Here is an 18,164-nt window from a genome sequence, read left to right on the forward strand (position 1 = left end):
ATTTGCCCCTCCCCGAAAGTTTGTGCTGTCTACGCTCTTCCCTATGTTCGATTTCAACATGCTTCCCAGCAAAGAAAAAAACTGCTTTTAAGTTGCCAGAGCCAGACATTTAAAATATAAGTTATAGAAATGTTAACTGATACATCGACCAGCTTGGTGGCTAACTGCTGGTCAATGTCTCTCTCATTGCTTTTTGAATCCAAGAAACCGACACGGATTTAGTTATGACAAAGATAGGCAGTGTAGCTATTCGGCAACTGGCCATTTCTCAGCTTCAAATCAAACAAGATTGACGAAAAATAGCGTACAGTGTTAAAGTTTGACCGCACAAGATAAAAATTCAGTTGGTGGCCAAACAGAGTAATTAATGAATTTCATCTACGGTACCGGTAGCCTACCTAATTTCTAAAGTTTTTGTAATTCATGCGTTTCAATCAAAAAATAAAGTTTCTAGTTTAAAATTATACACTTTATGATTCATGTCGTTTACATTCGCACACGATTCTCACATAACTGTTTATAATCTTTGGGTTTATCAAGAGCTTTAAGAAAGAGTCGAGGCACAAATCGAGTGGTCATTACTGGTCATTCTTCTGGGTTTATTATGCAGAAGTATTTATTGTTTGCAAAAAATAACTGTATTGTAACAACTTATGACATCACATGTATAATTATGACGTAATACCATAAAATAAAACAGTTTTAATTGTTTCATGTAAATATCGTAACGTTTTTTTAGGGAATTAATTAGAAGCGCACTTTAGGTCGAGTAGAAACAGATGAAAAATGATAAGCAGGGTAAATTTTTAACTAAATTATGTACTGCAATTAACTGTGTAAATAACAAATGTTAATAATGTATAATAACCTTATGAAGGGCCTCAAAAAAGGCTATCAATGCTTAAGCGTGTCTGCACGATGCCTCGGAACAAGCGCAAGAACAGCTCTAACTTTTTCTGAGAAAGTTCTAAAAACTAGAGCACTGACTTCAAACACGTCAGATTGTTCATCAACAGAAGCGTTAACAGTAGATACTAGCATAGAGCGAATTTCAGACGAAGGCTTTGTAGATGAAGATTTTCTCATTGAAAAGCACACTGACGGTAAGTGGAAGACGGTATTTTAATTGGCCTAAGTTATTGAAATCTTTGACACCGCGACTATTGAAAAAGCAGCTAACTTCAATTAATTGAAAAAAAAACGGAGTATAGTTGCAATGCGGGACTCTGATGGAGGTGCTTTCTGAGATAGGAACAATTCCGACAAAATGTCGTTCATGTTAGATTATATGAAAAAATATGGCTTGCGATGGAACAAAAAAGCCTATAATGTGTAAATTTGAATAAGATTAGAAATTGTATATAGAATTGTACAAATTTAATCGAAGTAGAATCAGGAACATCCAATTTTGCAAGGGAACTTCTGTCCTTATTGATTCAGAAAATAATACGTATCTGCGGGATTGGCAAATTTAATTGTCAAGGGCAGCTCAAAATAATGAAGAGTGCAGACAAAAGTATAGGGTTCTTTATAACAACCACTCAAAATAAAACAAAACCTAAAGAAAAAAATTCAAAACACACTCAAAGCACTTTTACTTTGCAGCGAAGTTTCGTTTTATTTGAATTTTGAAACATCACGATATTAAAGTACTTTTTAACTCTTACAGAATAAGGCTAAATAATAATTGTCAACTATTTAAAATAATCGTCAATTATTATGTCAATTAAGATATCCACCCACTTTAAAATGTAATGTGTTGCCTGGATGTAGAGGTGCTAAAATTTTGCTTCTGATTTTAGTTAATAAAAAATGATACTTTATAATCTCAAACGAAACAAAAAGGCATTCTTAAGAAACTAAGTTCACCATCAAACAAAACCAAGAGAAAGAATATTGTTTTGAAACAAAACGAAATATTTTAATTGTCTTTCAATGATAGCTTTGTTTGGCACTAATGTCAAAACAATCCAAAATTAAGCATAATTGTATAAAAAGCTTCTAAAACAGATGCTGACGCTCTTTCCAAGGTGCTCGATTGAAACTTGCTTGAATTATGTTGCAGAGTCTGAAACAAGCGATGACAGCAAAAGTAAGCTTTGGTGTGACAGTTGTGATAGTCTCAATTGTCAAGAAAATCGAACTAACATTGAAGCCTCTTTTGGCTATCCAGAAGTTTCTGAAAACTGTACACATACGTTGACCAGCAACAAGATGGTTTGCGACAACGAGTTTAACAACAAGTTGAAAATGGACCTGGCATCACGGTCAGTGAAACATAGGGGCTACTTAAAATTAAAAGTCAACGACTGCTTTGAAGGCTAATAATCAGTCGCCCCTTTCTTTGGGTGAATGTTATTTAATTTTAAGCTTGTTTCTGTGTCAAGAGCTGCAAATCTTATATTACTCTCAAAAAATATACTTAACTTCACGAAGAAGTTATAGGTTATGGTATAATAATTTGTTCTTTGTTCGCTCAGCCTTACAAAATAAAAATAATACAACTCCACACTCAGCAATAAGATAATGGATTTGCGAAACTCTTTCGTTACATAATTATTGCACAAAATTGTTTGCTTTGTATTTTTCAGACAGTTTTATTAGACTAAACACCCCGTTGGGGCAAGGTTGTCATAAAGATATTATAATAATAAAGAAATTATCTCTAGACCACAATGCCGTGCAGTAGGCCTACATGTATTTGAACACCATTAATCAATTGGCTTAAAAGTAACATTATCAGCAACAGGCTACAATCTGAAATAAAACAGTAACGAGATTTAACATTTATTCTGCTTTAAAAGGTTGGCCCGGGATCTTCTATCACCTTATGTGAATCAGATTGTTGCCCAGATACATAGTCAAGGACCACACAACGACGTGATGAAAGAAGAATTTACTCAGAAAGACGTAGATGAATGCATGTGAGAAAAACCATAAGGATTGTGCTGGCTGTTATGAATAAATATTTTCGTACTATGATACCGAGGGGCTTTCACAGTCATAGATCAGTGAATGTTTTACTAAGATTGCTCTATATGACGACCTGAGTGGTCATTTTCATTGTTCTGTCAATAAGAGCACACACAACTCAGCTTTTTTGATCTTGTTAAGAATAGGTGGAACGACTGCTTATGCTGTGATATGCTCTTCAACCATGACTCACTATATTACGGAGCAATGTCTTCAACCCAAACTTGCAAGCCACAACCAAACATCAAAATCTCTAATGTAGACAACAGATTGTTGAAAGTTTTTGAAGATGTATTAGTTTGCATGTTAGTCCATGCACTTAGCCAAGATTCTAAGCTGCAAGCTTTTTAATTTAAAGTGTTTAATTTGTAGAAACGGAACGTTTGGTACCAGTGTATCAACAGTCGTGCACAAATGGATAAAGTACGTCAAAGAATTACATGTAAATGCAGGCAACCGATGTACTCCATCAATTCAGCAAATAAAAACGTGGAGCGATGTCAGAAAATGGCCGACCGATACAGGAGCTTGGGAAATAGCAAAGGTTTGTAGTCTTTTCTGTCAGCAGTTTTACTTCCATCGTTTGATTTGAAAGACCAATCTTTAAGCTATCTCAGCAATACCTTGCAGTGCCATAGTCTCTAATAGTTGCCATTTCCTAAATATTTCGTTAGTACTGAAGATTGACGGCATAAATCGCCTTGTAATTTGGTTGGTGCATTACAGACTGGTTGTTAATCGGTAAAGGAAATATTTTTCTGTACTTCTTCTAAAAAGATTTTTCTTATGTTAAATGTTGACAGTTTTGTATCTTTTTTTGGATACCGAACGGACCGTACGATACACAGATGGTTAGCGTACGCTCAACACTGCTCAACTCACTCGGCGAGTATTGAGCCATCATTGGTTAGTCTTGCCATTGCTTTGAAAACAAACCTGAGCACTTATGGATTGAGATTTTAGAATGGTATGAAATGGTAATTCTTACCAGAGTGATATGTTGAATTGATGGCCATGTTGGTAGTCATGTTAAACTTTACATTAGAAGATTTGAAAGACAAACATTTACCTTTTTAAACTCCAGGTGTTCATGCATGAGGAAGACCATTTCATGAAGTCTAGAAATGATGCTTCTGAGCTTGAACTGACTCTTCTACTAGAGTTTATTTGCAATTGCAACTTCACGTCCAAAGATTTTGCCGCTGAGAGTTTGGGGAAGATGGAGAAGACGTTGTGCGAGGTAAGTTTATCTTCGATTAATTAAACTGTGTAAATCAAATCAGAAACAATGATATCGAAGCATGAAGTTTTATCAGCATGAGTTAACAATGAGTCATCAAGTTGAGGAAATAATTCTATCTAAGCAGATTGGCTAACAAACCACGGACATTCTGATCTGTGAAACAGTGATACCACCATCAGTAGGTCAATAAAAGCATTGCTTGTTTTTCAGTGATTATTTAAAAATTGACAATACAAAACACATTAAAAAACATTTGTCAACACAAAAGAGTAGAATTTTAGTGCAATTGAAAGATGGAACATGATTGTTATTGCACAAAGTAGCTTAATATTTTCGAACAATGTAAGCTAATCGGTAAATACAAAAGTGCGTGAAATCTGAAACAATTCCATTAAACAGAATTTACAAAAACAGCTTAGGACGACAAAACGAGGTTGGGTAACCTATAATATAACTTACTGACAAGGCTTTCGCCACAGTGAAAGCAGCTTTTTAGCCATCTCGTTCAAACGAAACCATGAACAAATTAAATTATGCATTAAAGGTAAAGGTGGTCCCATACTTGATTCAAGTGTTGGGTATGAGAAGATTCAAAGTTCTCATTGTACTAAGCCTTCGGCACTAAGGAGAGTAGGGTGGCCAGTTCCTTTCTCTCGGCCGCCTTCCCTGCAGCAATTATGCCCACCTAATTTATAACACCCCAGGTAGAGGTGAGCGGTGTTTTCAACAACCAGCTGAAGCCGGGAGTCGAATCAGATAAAAAAGATATTGATAGTCTATAGCTTTTATCTCTTAGATTTACTTGGCAAATACAAGGCTATTCAAGTAAAAAGAGTGTCATAATAATATTCCATCAAGTCATATTGAATATTGGGCATTTAGTAACGTTTGACTTCCCAGGCCTGTGTGCGTAAATCAGATCCAACCAATATTTCGATTTACATTTCTGGGCTGCTCAATGTCTTTCAAAAATAAGGCTTCTTATCGTAAAACAAAATCAGAATACAGTGCAAAACCAAGTAATAAAAACAAACAAATGCGTTAACTAAAGGCAAAGCATTAACTAATTATAATAAATTGATAAAAAAATTAAATAAAAGCACTAATACTTGTGTATCAAAAGTACAATTTGCACTGTATCAACTGCAGTGCAAATGCTTTTTCAGCTAAAGGATTCGATAAACGGCAATGCCCTATTCAAGTTAACAAATGAAAAGATGAATTCTCAATTTGAATGTATCCTTGAGTTGCTACAAGACGAGGATGTGTTACGTCACGTCAATCAGCATCGTCAACCCAGCATAAAAGTGGAAGGAATTAAAGACGTTCTTCCTAAGGTAGTGTGAGATAAGTTAAATGTTTAGTCCAGTGTTGTTCAATCTTTTTGAGCCACAGAACACTTAATGCATTACAATGATCTTGCGAAAGACCAAGCGAAATAGTATTGATGCAATAAAATAAACAACAAATCAACGATTTAATCACTTTTAGTTTTATTCACTTCCAGTGCGATATCTGGGATTGTTTGGATAAGAACATATAGTTGTTATTTGGGAAGAGATTGCAGAAAGACACATGCGATTTTCTTGTGATTCTAATTTTCGACTGGCGTTCCATGGAACAGTAGTCAAAATAATAAATTTCTTGCGGAACACTACAGTAGTGTTCCGTGGACTAAGTAAAACTAAATTAAAAAACTAAGAAATAAAAAACAGTAGAGCATCTAATAAAACTCAAGGTGACAATGCAATCAAAACAGAACCAACTAAGACTCGAAGCTTCAAGGCAAACCACACGGCTGCGTTTGAGGTAAATTTCAAAAGGATGGAAAAATGTCAGCCAACTGGAATTGCCATACAAATCTGATATTTTTTACACAAATAACTCAATAAACTAACACTGGGTTATTAAAACTACACATGAAAATATCAAGCGATAATGGTTCAATTCTAAATCAAGTTAATAGTTGAAAACTCGGTTGCATATCTGATGTAGGCCTACTAAAATAAAACTTAGCCCACTGATACTGATCTATAACTTACAGTAGCGCTACTTTTGAAAACATTCTAAAAAAAAGTCCTTCTAGAATGCATTTTTAACTTTTCCTATCTTTTAGATAAAAGAAGCAAACTTTTTTTTTGTTCCTGAAACAAAATCGCCTACAACTATTCTACAAGATAAAGTGCCTCTGCCATCAAGTGAAAATTCTCAAAGAATGAATGATACCATCCGGGTTTGTATTGTTAGCCTACTGGTATCATCAAACATTCTAACATTTACACTTTTTTTTATTTGTCTGAGTTGCCTAAGCCTACTGCATAATTATTAATTGCGCCAGACATGCCATACGATGAAAAGAATAATGAATAGGTATGTGAATTAGGGTGGCTCATTTTCCTGGATGTTCTTTAAAATTTTAGTCAGTTTGGAATAATGTTCCATTTTGCTCACTGATATTTGCAAACCAAAAATTTTTGTTGGGTTTTGACCTTTGACCCTGGTTCACCCAAGGGGAAATTCTGAATTTTTCTGAAAAATTAGTAAATTTCGAAGTGGTTTAGCAGTATCTGAAGAGGGGATTTCTCAAAAGTTGAGCACGTGATTTTGACGTCACTTCTTCTGTTGACTTCCACGTGGAACATCTTCACCCTACTCCAAGTCTGAGAGTCACTAATAGTGCATGCTTTTAGTGTCATTTTAGTTGATTTTGCAGCCTTTTCGCAGTCAGTGAATTTATAACATAGACCAACAAAAAAATTTTGGCACAAAAGATGAGAGTCATTAAAGAGTATTTCAGGGTCCCTGATTCCGAAAATGCACTTAGTTTTTTCGAATTGGCTCTAGTTTTCGAGATATTCGACAAAGAAAATATTTTTGAAATCGTTTCTCAAAAGCTTTCATTTAGCAAATTACTTATTTTCAGCCCTGTTTACCATTATGATGTCATAATTGCACTTGTCTAGTTCAATTGGTTCATGTTCCACAAAAGTTCAAAACGCAAGCAAAGGTTGAAATGAACTGTGTTTGACGTAAGGGAGACATAAATATTCAACGAAAACAGTTGTGAATCAGTAGGCCTACATCACGAGAAAAATATCCCGAAAGTCATGTGTTTATGAATGCAGCTTTATATTGAATAGGTAGGCCTACTGAAATGGATACTGTACAAATGAAATTTTATTCTAAGCCTTTGCTAAGGCCAAGTCTTTGCTGCAAGCAGTTTTTTCTGGTCTATAGACTAAATAAATGGCATATAGGCTAATAAAATATGCCTTGGACAAGTAGGATGCTGTACAAACAACCCAGATATATTTTGCTGCATGAGGCAACGCAGAGGAGCAACGCATTCTGCGATAGATACAGCGCTATATAAAAACAAGCATTATTATTACTTTGACATGAAGCTGGGTGATCAAGATAAGTCCTGGGTTCCTCCTATAAAGTATGCAAACATTGCACTCAACCCCGTTTCTGGGCTCAAGGCTAAGAAGTTCAGAGTGCCATGGCATAAAGAGAGCCGTGGAATCACCATGAAAATTGATACTTCTGCACGGTGAGGATGTTCGAAGGAAGTTGGAACATCATGTTTACATGGAGTGTGCAAGGCAGTCATTGCATGGACGTTGCTATTTCTGTTTTTTGTTTGCCCTCTCTAGTTTCAAGTAGTGATTTGCTTGAAACAATAGGAAAACGGGCATGACTGAGAGTAACCTCAATACCTTCAGTAATGTTTTGGAGCAAGGTCAAGTTTTTTTTCTCAAAACCATTTCTACCACCTACTGTAGTAGTTAAATATTTAGTTATCAAAAGTGGCAGCTGGAATCTTGCATCTCGATCAACATGGCATTCTTGACTCCAAGATTACGTTCTTCCGCAGCAAGGATAAAATTCTAAGCAGCTACTTTACTGAATAACATAACTTTGTATTCTGTAATTATATAAATGGCCTTCGTACCTTGATCGGTGTTGCTCAGTAAGCCAATCATAATAATGAGTTGCGTTTCTTCATCGATAGCTTTGTTTTGCTTATTTGTCTAGTTTGTTAAGCAAAACAATGTATGCATTTTGTTTATACTTGGTAGCTTACTTAGTGAGGTTGAGACTGTTGAAGTCAAGAAATATATTAATGCAAAACGCAAGTTATATATTCTACATCTTGTATCCTCAGGCTTACTTCACATCATATTTTGATTGTTACTAGGCCAGTAAACGTTAAATAGCTGTTTGTTTGGGTTGTAATTAACGTGATTGGTTCCAAATAGCGTTTATACAACTCAGAAATGTGCCTGGGATTACTTCCAGTTTTGTCTATGTAGTAAACGACACAACGTTAAATCTATAGGGGCTCAAAATTACGAAAAAATATTTTTAATGTAACTCAAAAACTAGAGCCAATTCGAGAAAACTTAGTGCATTTTCAGAATCAGGGGCCTCGAAATACATTAAAATGACCTTAAAATGACTGCCTTTATATAAAAAAAGTTTTGTTGGCCTGTGAAAATCGATAAACATCGTCAAATGATTCAAGAAACTGAAAGCAGTAGATATTTACTACGGTGAAGAGTGCACAAAGAAAATCATGTCTGAAATGAGGTAGAATTCGACATTTTGAGAGTAATACACGTGTCAGTGTTCATGGAGTTGCTAATTAAACCACTTTGCTTGCTACAAGTTTGTGTTACTGCCTCTTATTGTGTCCATTAAGATGCTAGAGTGCATTAGAAGATAGCGGGTGAGCAGTTTCAGGGATAAGCGAAAATTCGATATATTGAAAAAATTCAAACCAGGTGAACCAGGGTCAAACGTTAATATTTTTTTGTGAAATTTGGTGTAGGAGATACATTTACCAAAAGGAACAATATTCCAAACTGACGAAAAATTTAAAAGAAAAAAAAAATTTTTTCGAGATTTTGCGCCAGCCTAATGTGAATAAGACTATAGTACGGTACAGTAAATGTACCAACCGATGACATGACAAAAGGGAAGAAGTAGTCTCTTAGAGACTAAATACCGCGTGTTTTATTGTTGAACACGTCAATATCTTTAGTGTAGGCTAGTCAAAGGCCTAAAACATTTCATTTGGGCGGATTTCTTTTTTTTGTGTAACCTACAGTATTTGCTCCTTTTTCATGCTAAGCCGCCTCCGTTTACCATTCAAGGCCAAGTTGAAATAAAACTTATTAAAACAACTGAACTAAATCTGTTGCAGCCGAATTAAATTCTTTTCGCTTCTCTTCATGTTAACAATTCAACTTTCTGTAAAGAACTGAAAGAAATTTTCATAACTTAGCTAGAAATTTCAGTGTCTACTGTAGATTAAGAGTTACTGCTGTAAAATATGAAAAACCTAGTTTAAGGCTATATTAATATTTTAGAAAAGATTTCCCACTTTTTAATTAAAATTTTTTTGACTAATTAAAGTGTTGCCTATTGTAAAACTATACCTTACAATCTTACAGGAAGTATTCTATATTGCAGTTGTCACAAAAAGCCTTTTCTCAAACTTTCTGTGAATGTCCTGAAGCTATACACAACTCAAGCAAAATAGAAATATTAATAAGCGTGACAGAAGAAAAAGAAATCGCAGACTGTGAAGATGACAAAACAATCAAAGAAATGTCTGCCCATGTAAGTTGAACCTGAGTGAGTTTATAAAGACGTATTGAGATGTACCAATTCTCACAAGCAATGCGTATGTTTTTTTTCTCGAATTGCCAGTTGAAACATTTTTAATTGGACAACAACATTTAGAAACGTTCACATCATCATAATTTTCAGTATATGTGGTAGCCCACTGCTGAGGCAAGGCCTTCCCCTTTTCTTGCCAATTCAGTCCATCGTGTGTTTTTATGTACTAGTGTGTTGTTCACATTTTTGTCGATTTCGTCTCTCGATCTGCATTAAATCAATTTACAAAGAAATACTTTTTTCCTTCCGACACGAAAGTTTTTTATTGAAGGTCTCACCTCGTAGGCTTTAAAAAAAGTTTATAATGTTGTGCAGATATCCCAAGCAACAAAAAATATTGTTTATTTTCGGAGTTTGTTTAATTACAGTATTTCAATGAAATCTTGGTGTACTAAACTAGTAATTCAGAAATATTAGGCTACTTGTGTAAATCAGATTTTGGGTGAATTTTATATAAACGACTTTGAAAGCCTATCTAACTAACAATAAGCTTACAAAATTGCAGGAATAAAGTTGTCGATAACTAAACAACGGATTTGAATTTATCATTTTACTATTAGGTTCTTGAACAAAATCGTGAGTTAGATCGATTACGAAGTTGCATCAAAGAAATGGAACAATCTAGAAATCACCTTGCCGGCCCTGCTCTCACCAACCGAACGGAAGAGACGTTGGAATATGTTTTAGCCAATGAACCCAACCAATTTCCCTTATCTTTGTTTGAGCATATTCTTCCGAGTCAAAATTCCCAAACATGTCCTCCACTAATAGCGCCTAATCTTTCTGAGATTGTGATGCACAAAAGCAATGTTGATTCAGGTAAAGTTTGCAGCAACTATCAAAATACATTTTTCATTGTTGACATTTAATTCTCAGTTGAAGGAAAGCATACCCCAAATCCGAATTACTGTATTGTGTAGTCAGCCTTTTGCCTAAACCCATATTCGCACCTTCATCACCCATATTTATAATTACCTCTTGTCAAATCAACTAAATATCGATTGTTGAAAAGGAAAGGTGCTTGCAGAGCTATGCAAGTGATAAGAGCTAATAACTTAGCAAACCAAACCCAAGCTAAAATATGTATAAGTTGGTCTGGGTAGGAATGCAACATGCAATTGTGGAAATCCTTTCGTTCAAGGATGATGATCCTCACTTTTCAATGCTAAGCAGACTCTAAGCACTTTACCTTATAACTGTTTAGAAAAAGTTCAAATAGAAACTAAAAAAAGAAAAGCAGATAGTTGTTCCGAAAAGTCCTGCGAAATTCCAGCAAAGAGAAAGCAAACCAGAAACTAGGAGCGAAGTTACAGGTAAAAAATAAAATCTTACGTAAATTAAACCTACAGATACTTTTTCAAATTAATGTAGTTTACAAATAACAAGATCAAACTAAAAATTAAACAGGATAACCAGAGTGAAGCAAAAAAAAACCAGCAAGCTGGTAATGTAGTTTTCTAATTAGCAGGAGTGTTCAAAGCAAGATATTTCAAATGAGTCAACTTTTTCCTCACCGAATAAGTTTCTCATTTGGTACTAAAATAATTTTCTTTCGAGCTAATCTTCATTCACAGTGTGTGAATTTCGTTTCACTTTGCTGAAAAAAGATTTTTTATGCACTTCCTATCTACCAAATACTTTCTTTGCTATTGCATTAGCTGTTTAAAAAAGAATGTCTTTGGCAGTGGGTGAATAATGAGACCGCTAAATAATGAGACTATACGTTCTGAAAAATGGTTTCTCACCTATCGAGAGCACACATTAGTGCCTTGGGCAAGGCATTTAGGTTAGAGATGTGCTTGAATATGGTCATGTAAGTTGGCTCCCTTGCTTTCCTCAATAGTATCTTAATCTGCACCTACAGAAAATTGTTAAAAGGAGCGACCTTCCTGGCGTCGGCACAAGGCTGATTTCTTTTCAGCCATTACAAAACAGTGAACATTGCGTTTCGCTAACCGTGCTGTCGCTGATGTGTAGCCTCCACGCTAGCCATCAATACCGCCTGCATAAAAAAATTGCATTTCATCATATATTTTTACAAAAATAAGCATAAATATACATGTTATTTAGCAATATTTGTTTTTGCTTTAAGATGTTGTGCAAAGTTTTCTTTCCTGAAACAAACAACCAACAGAAAAAATGACTTTGACGACGTTTAAAGATTGCAAGAAGAAAGAAAGGAACATTCTTCTACCGTCTTGATCATCTTGCAACTGTGTTTGTAAAGACATCTTGTTATTGATGTAATATTTTCAGCGCTTTATTAACAACAAATTGAGCATCATTGAGAACCAAATATTCAAATACAGTGGATGTAGGCTATCTCTTCAAATGTCGATGTGTCTATCAAAATGCGCATGAAATAAACGAAAAAACATAAAAGAATTGGACATTCTGTTATCCAAATTTCATTGGGTATCTGGGTAACCGCCCAATCAAATTAACAACAGTTGATAACAGCACTTGGTTGATATTACAACGATTGATAACTAGGCTACAATTGAGGTAAACACCAACAGCAGCTTCAAAACATGGTTTATTGTTTTGCAGTAATTGTAGGGAACTTAGCCACTTGCTAGAAAAGAAATGCAGAACGTACATTGCAAAATGCTTTGAAATTTTATTGTTAACACTGCAAAAAAATGTTTTTTTACGTGTTTGCAAAGCAAAGTTATTTAATTAATCATAACAGCAACTATCAAAAAAAGTTTTTCAAATAAGTAGATACCTCATTTGTCATAATTGTAATATTACGAGCTTTGGATGCCAGAACAGCAAAAAATTAAATCAAAGACTTCAAGACCTTGGCAATACACAAAGTAACACACCACTACAATACATTAGCCTATCCAACAAAAACCAATCACACTTCAGTTAAAATCACAACATCCTTTTTACAATCAAATAATCAAGAACTGTAATCTAAAAAATTCTCAATCACGAATTATCGACGATCCAATTGGACCAGTTATAATAGAATATTATCCCGTCATGACCGACACGCTACTACTCTTCATCAATAGGATCATCAAAATACACCAATTTGTCCAAATTACGAAAAAAGCAGGCAAGCTTTTAATGATCATTTGACTTTACTCTGTCCATGGACTGCACTACCAAGTGTTACAACAACACAATTCACCAACGCGAAAACAGTTTTAAAAACTGGTGACAACGTGCTTCACGTGTGAAAGTGTCATATACAAAGCAAATAAGTTTAACATAGCTTTGTCAAATTTTTCATTCTTTGCTTGTTTGTTTGGCTTAGTGCATCATACAAGGCCTAACTAACTTACAGTATATCGACAATGAAGCCTAATCTATGCATGAATTTACTGTAGAAATGTAGAGTATACCATTGTATCGAAGATCAGATAAGCTGCACATTAACAAAACAAGCCAAAATCGATGTCAACAGTGCAAAAATCAGGGATTTTTATAATTAAATCAAAGTTGAACTTGCACATTCTGTAACTTTGCACAAACATCAGCTCTTTGTTAAAAATTCACTTTTAAATTTCATTGGTTTTTCATCTGTTACGGTGTTGCACAGAGTTATGATGACATCATCGTCTCTTCTTTGCCACAGCATTTCTCCTGTAAAGTCCACTAAACCGTGTTTTCGAGCTCGAATAAGCAATCCCACCACGGTGTTAGAGATTTTAGTGTAGCTGCAAATAGAATTCAACATCAATTTGGTTGGACAATCTTCTGTAAAGGCACAAAAGTGGAGAAAGAAAAAAAATGTTATGATATATAAAATCTTAGAGTAAGCAATAAATACTATTAATACTACAAAAAGTGCTCAATGCCAAGCTAAAAGCCAAGCAGACCGAATTACATCAAATATAGTTACTAGCCTACTCTCTAAAGCCTCTACAGCAGGGGTGGGCAAACTTTTTATCTCGAGGGCCGCATTCAGAATCTGAATTTGTTCGAGGGCCGCAGTATAGTACAATTAAGATTATAAACCAAAACATCAAATCTAAACTAGTCAAAACACAAGCTTTTATTTATTTTTAAAGTGACGAAAGAAAAGGAGATTTTATATACAGATAGCCTACATGTATTACATAAAAGATCTAAAAAAAATGTTTGTCTCAGTTATTTATTTGAATACAACCCACATCAAGATAACACTTCGCCAGACGCACTTTGAGCGAATTAAACAGAATACATCTGTGAGCGAATTTACATAATCAGAAAAACTATCTCAATCGCCGCTTTTCTCTCTACCAGCACCAAGAGTCTTGGCCTTGATCCAAGACTAAAACGACAAAGAAAGTTTCATGATGCGACAGGCTGAAGTCAGAAACTTCGATTGTGACGTAGGCCTCATCGACTGTTTAGCAATGGCTGCTTTGACACTAATAATAGCCATGCATTCATGCAAGATCACTATGTGGCTGGGGAAACAAACCACTACAATGTGACAAAAAGACTATAATTTATCTATCAAGACGAAATTTATAAAGAAAAAGTTTAATTAAGTCATTGTAGTAATTAAAATTTTCAAGCAATTTTAGGATTATTTTTTTATATAATTGCTTCAGGTTTTCGCGGGCCGTACAGAAAGTTGTTGTGGGCCGCATGCGGCCCGCGGGCCGTAGTTTGCCCACCTCTGCTCTACAGCCTGTTTTACCCTAACAGGGAGATCACCAGAAGGTTCTTATTCAAATAGAATTCTATCTAAATCTAAAAGGTTACCTAAAAGGTTCTTTTTATTCCAAAAGGTTATCTAAAAGTTTCTTATTCAAATAGAATTATATTTGAATAAAGACGTTCTGATGATCCTCCTTTTAGGGTGAAACAGGTTGTAGAGGTTTTAGAGAGTAGGCCTAGTAACTATATTTGATGTAAAAACTTAGAGTGATGAATCATTGAATTATTATAAAAAAATAAATCTTCCAGGAGCTCCATGCAGAAAGCTTTTTATTTTTTTATTTGAAATACCTGGTTGAACATGGATTAGTACATATTTTTATTTGGTATCCGGAAAGCTTTTTGGGCTCCACTGATTTGTTGTTATCTATTTTATAGTTTATACGCGGTGATAAAAATACGTCAATGACAAAGTAAACAAGAAAACTCTCTTCAATCAGTTACCTTACAAAAAGTTCTCTAAATGTCACAAAGATTTGTCCATTGTCATTTTTTCTACCAATCTTGGATATCATGTAGCAAAGTGTCTCTACCTCTTTGCTGATGTGGCAATGGGCTCTTTGGCCTATTTCGGCGGTTTTCCCAACTGGACGAGCATATTCTTCTGTTCCCTTTATCCAACGCTTTCGATGGCTATCTGAAACATTCACTCATTTTTACTTCTGGAGTTTACCGCTATCACGAACAAACAAACTGCTGGTAGCAGAATTGCTAAGTCGTTTTAACAAACATTTTTGTGGTTTGATTCTTGGTATAGGGCAAAATTTTTTTATTTCTTTATTCTCCGTACCGGTAGTAATTTGACTTAGTTATTGCAAGTTAGCCTACAATACAGCCCATTACTTGATTCGGCTAACTATTTGTATCAAATATTTACTTGTTCGTTTACAACTATTTGTTTTTTGTTCATGTTACACTAATTCTTAAAACTAGAAAGACTGAAAAAATATTTTTACAAAATAGTTATGATGACGCGAGCTAGAATGTTCGTACCGGAATATCTTCCTGAAAACGGGTTTATTTTTTGCTGTTCGACAAATATGTCCGCTTTCTCATTCCACTTCTGCGTCAGTGACGAAACCCCGGACGAAACGCTTCCTGCAACTCGAGTAGAACTACAAATTCCTTCTGCTTCATCTTCTTGATTCATATTAAAAGTTGCACTTTACTTTATCAAACTTACAATGCACACGTCAGTATCCAACACATGTCGTTGTCGCATCAAAGTGAACACAAATATGAAATCTGCTGTAGCCTAAACTACTTGAAAAGTGATGCGCCCTGCACCTATGTCACTGACTGTTGTTCTCTGTAAATATAATTAGGAATCGTTGCGAAGCACGTCAGAGACAACCTTGCGTACGTGACGCAGGCAAGCACAGCAGCTGCAAAGCCACTGCAGCATGCAGTCATAGTACTTTGAGCGCAATCGATGCAACCTAGCCTAGCCTTTCCAGCTAATCATCGAAAAAAAGTTTCTGCATTTATGTTTATTGGACCTAGAGTGATGTTAGATTTTGGTTTCTTGTTTGCTGCATTATCTGAAGCTGCCTCAACTGTCATACCTTTCTTAGTGGAAAAATGCAATACACTGTAAATTAAAAAAATCTAAGGGGTGGAAAAAATTGATTCAACCGGCAGTATTTAAAACTTAAACCACCCCACACATTTCTATCACAAAAATGGAATCCAAATAAATTACCAAGCAATTCAAAGCCACCTACTTAATACTTATTATCATCCGAACGTATTGTTCGTCTGTTGATAACGACCATAATATAGTTTAGCTGCGCCATGGACAGGAAACAATAACGTAGCTTCACAGTGTAGTCTATATCCATGATGTAGCCAAAAACGTTTTCTTAGTTCTCGTTTTTAAAACGTCTTTTTACAGCCTGTTTGCAATTAATTTATACAATTTTCAAACAACAAAAAGCAGTATCAGCATACGATTTTACAATCAACTTTTATAAATAAATGACTCAGTGATTAACGTGCTTGCTTTAAAATTTTAAAAAGTTAAAAACGTTTGAAACAAAAAATTCTGTCATAAACTGGCAGTTCTGTTCGTAACAAACTTTTTTGTTTGAAACAGATATTTTCACAAAGAAATTAATTGCTAATCGAAACGAAATTAAGACATGTATATACAATGTTAGGTCGAAATAAGAAAAAAATATTTTAGAAAATGGAATATTCCAAAGCAGAACTGTTGACAGGCTAATTTGGACCGAAATCAATGACATTCTAAATGAGATTCTTTTATTTTTTACTTCAAAAGCAAATTGAAAGAAAGCAGCTTAAAGTTCGAATTGAAACAAGATGACATCCTTTACAAAGAAAGTTATTTCAGAATCAACTAAATCCAACACAAAATTTTTGCTTTAGAATATTTTGAAACTCGTCAAATTTGAAACATTTTTGATTCAAACAGAAGAAATAACCGGTAATCTGTGCATTCGAAACAAATTGCAAAAGAGTTTCGTAATGCCAAAAGCACCAAAAGTTTGCACTTTGAAGTGTTGTTAAACCGTGTTCTTTAAAACTTTAGTGATGATTGGCATCTCAATATCCAAAATACTGAATATGCATATCCGGTAAAACGATTCAGAAGTTATCAGTGTCCAGAAATTTGATTGCGGATGGGCAACTTTGGTAGGTTATGGCCCATTAGAAATGTCCGATAGCTTACTCCAGTTGAAAAATCAAACGACCTAAGGTTTTCTAACTTTAATTAAGCATTCTATCATTTTACCGCAAAGTATTTTATAATTTGCCTAACTGACATGAATAACGAAAGGCAAGTCCTAAAATACGGTGGGCTACATGCTATAACATCCTAAAAATGCCTGGACGGATGTAGCAAAAACACGATCGTTGTTGAATATTTGACTTTTTTTGTGAAAAAAGCTTGTCTAAAAAGGAAAACGTATGACCATACAATTAAAAGAAAAAAATTTTAATTTCCCGTTTTTGAAACCCACACCTTTTCTTCTTAAAGCTCATGCTTCTTTTTTTTCCCTGTCTATAGTGTCTATTCTATGGTCATATTCTAGCTTAGTTTACCGCTCAGCGGCTGTGTCTGTGGCAGGACACATAAAGGCATGCCTGAAGGTGGACACGAAGATTGGCTTTCTTTCCTTCCCGTCCACTTAATCTAAATCTTCAACCACCGGGTGAAAGCCTGGATACGACAAAAAAAACGGTAAGCTCAACACTGCCGTAAATTTCAGAGGCGATTCGTATTTAAAAAATCAGCTGATTTTTGCAGAAAACCCATTCACAAAGCTGCAATGAGTCTGCAACACATGATTGTGTTTACTTGCTACCGTCCAATCATGATTGGCCAAATCCCACGTGTCAATGACGTTATATCGTGGAGTGTTGTGATTGCGCCAACGTTGTTGGTCATGGTCTACTGGTGTTAAGTTTAAAATCTATTTTCTGGAAGGACACGTTTCCTAATGGTCAATTGTGAGATCATAAGAAACCGGCAGTGATTCTGAGAGTGCTTATCAGGGTTGCCAGATTGGCCTTTTTACGGCCAAATGTCAGAAATTTGGCCTTTTTGAAAAGTGTTTGGCTGGACAATTTTTGT

At 35.0% G+C, this 18,164-nt stretch overlaps 2 protein-coding genes across 2 annotated transcripts; one reads left to right on the forward strand and one right to left on the reverse strand.

Moving 5' to 3' along the window:
• Positions 1 to 735: 735 nt before the first annotated feature.
• Positions 736 to 12,136, forward strand: LOC145765422 (uncharacterized). The gene is made up of 11 exons (XM_082577244.1): positions 736 to 1,103; positions 2,066 to 2,267; positions 2,805 to 2,924; positions 3,346 to 3,517; positions 4,058 to 4,213; positions 5,383 to 5,553; positions 6,333 to 6,449; positions 9,695 to 9,844; positions 10,465 to 10,723; positions 11,109 to 11,217; positions 11,997 to 12,136. Exons 1-10 carry the CDS (start codon positions 848 to 850, stop codon positions 11,201 to 11,203), a joined length of 1,698 nt encoding a protein of 565 aa, XP_082433370.1. The 5' UTR covers positions 736 to 847; the 3' UTR covers positions 11,204 to 11,217; positions 11,997 to 12,136.
• LOC145765423 (actin-binding Rho-activating protein-like) lies at positions 11,920 to 15,834 on the reverse strand. The gene is made up of 3 exons (XM_082577245.1): positions 15,560 to 15,834; positions 15,011 to 15,203; positions 11,920 to 13,575 (listed from the first exon to the last, which is right to left on the reverse strand). The coding sequence occupies exons 1-3, from the start codon at positions 15,714 to 15,716 to the stop codon at positions 13,392 to 13,394; spliced, it is 534 nt and encodes a 177-aa protein (XP_082433371.1). The 5' UTR covers positions 15,717 to 15,834; the 3' UTR covers positions 11,920 to 13,391.
• Positions 15,835 to 18,164: the final 2,330 nt, after the last annotated feature.

Source organism: Aplidium turbinatum, chromosome 2, assembly GCF_918807975.1.
Source record: "Aplidium turbinatum chromosome 2, kaAplTurb1.1, whole genome shotgun sequence".
NCBI classification, from domain to species: domain Eukaryota; kingdom Metazoa; phylum Chordata; class Ascidiacea; order Aplousobranchia; family Polyclinidae; genus Aplidium; species Aplidium turbinatum.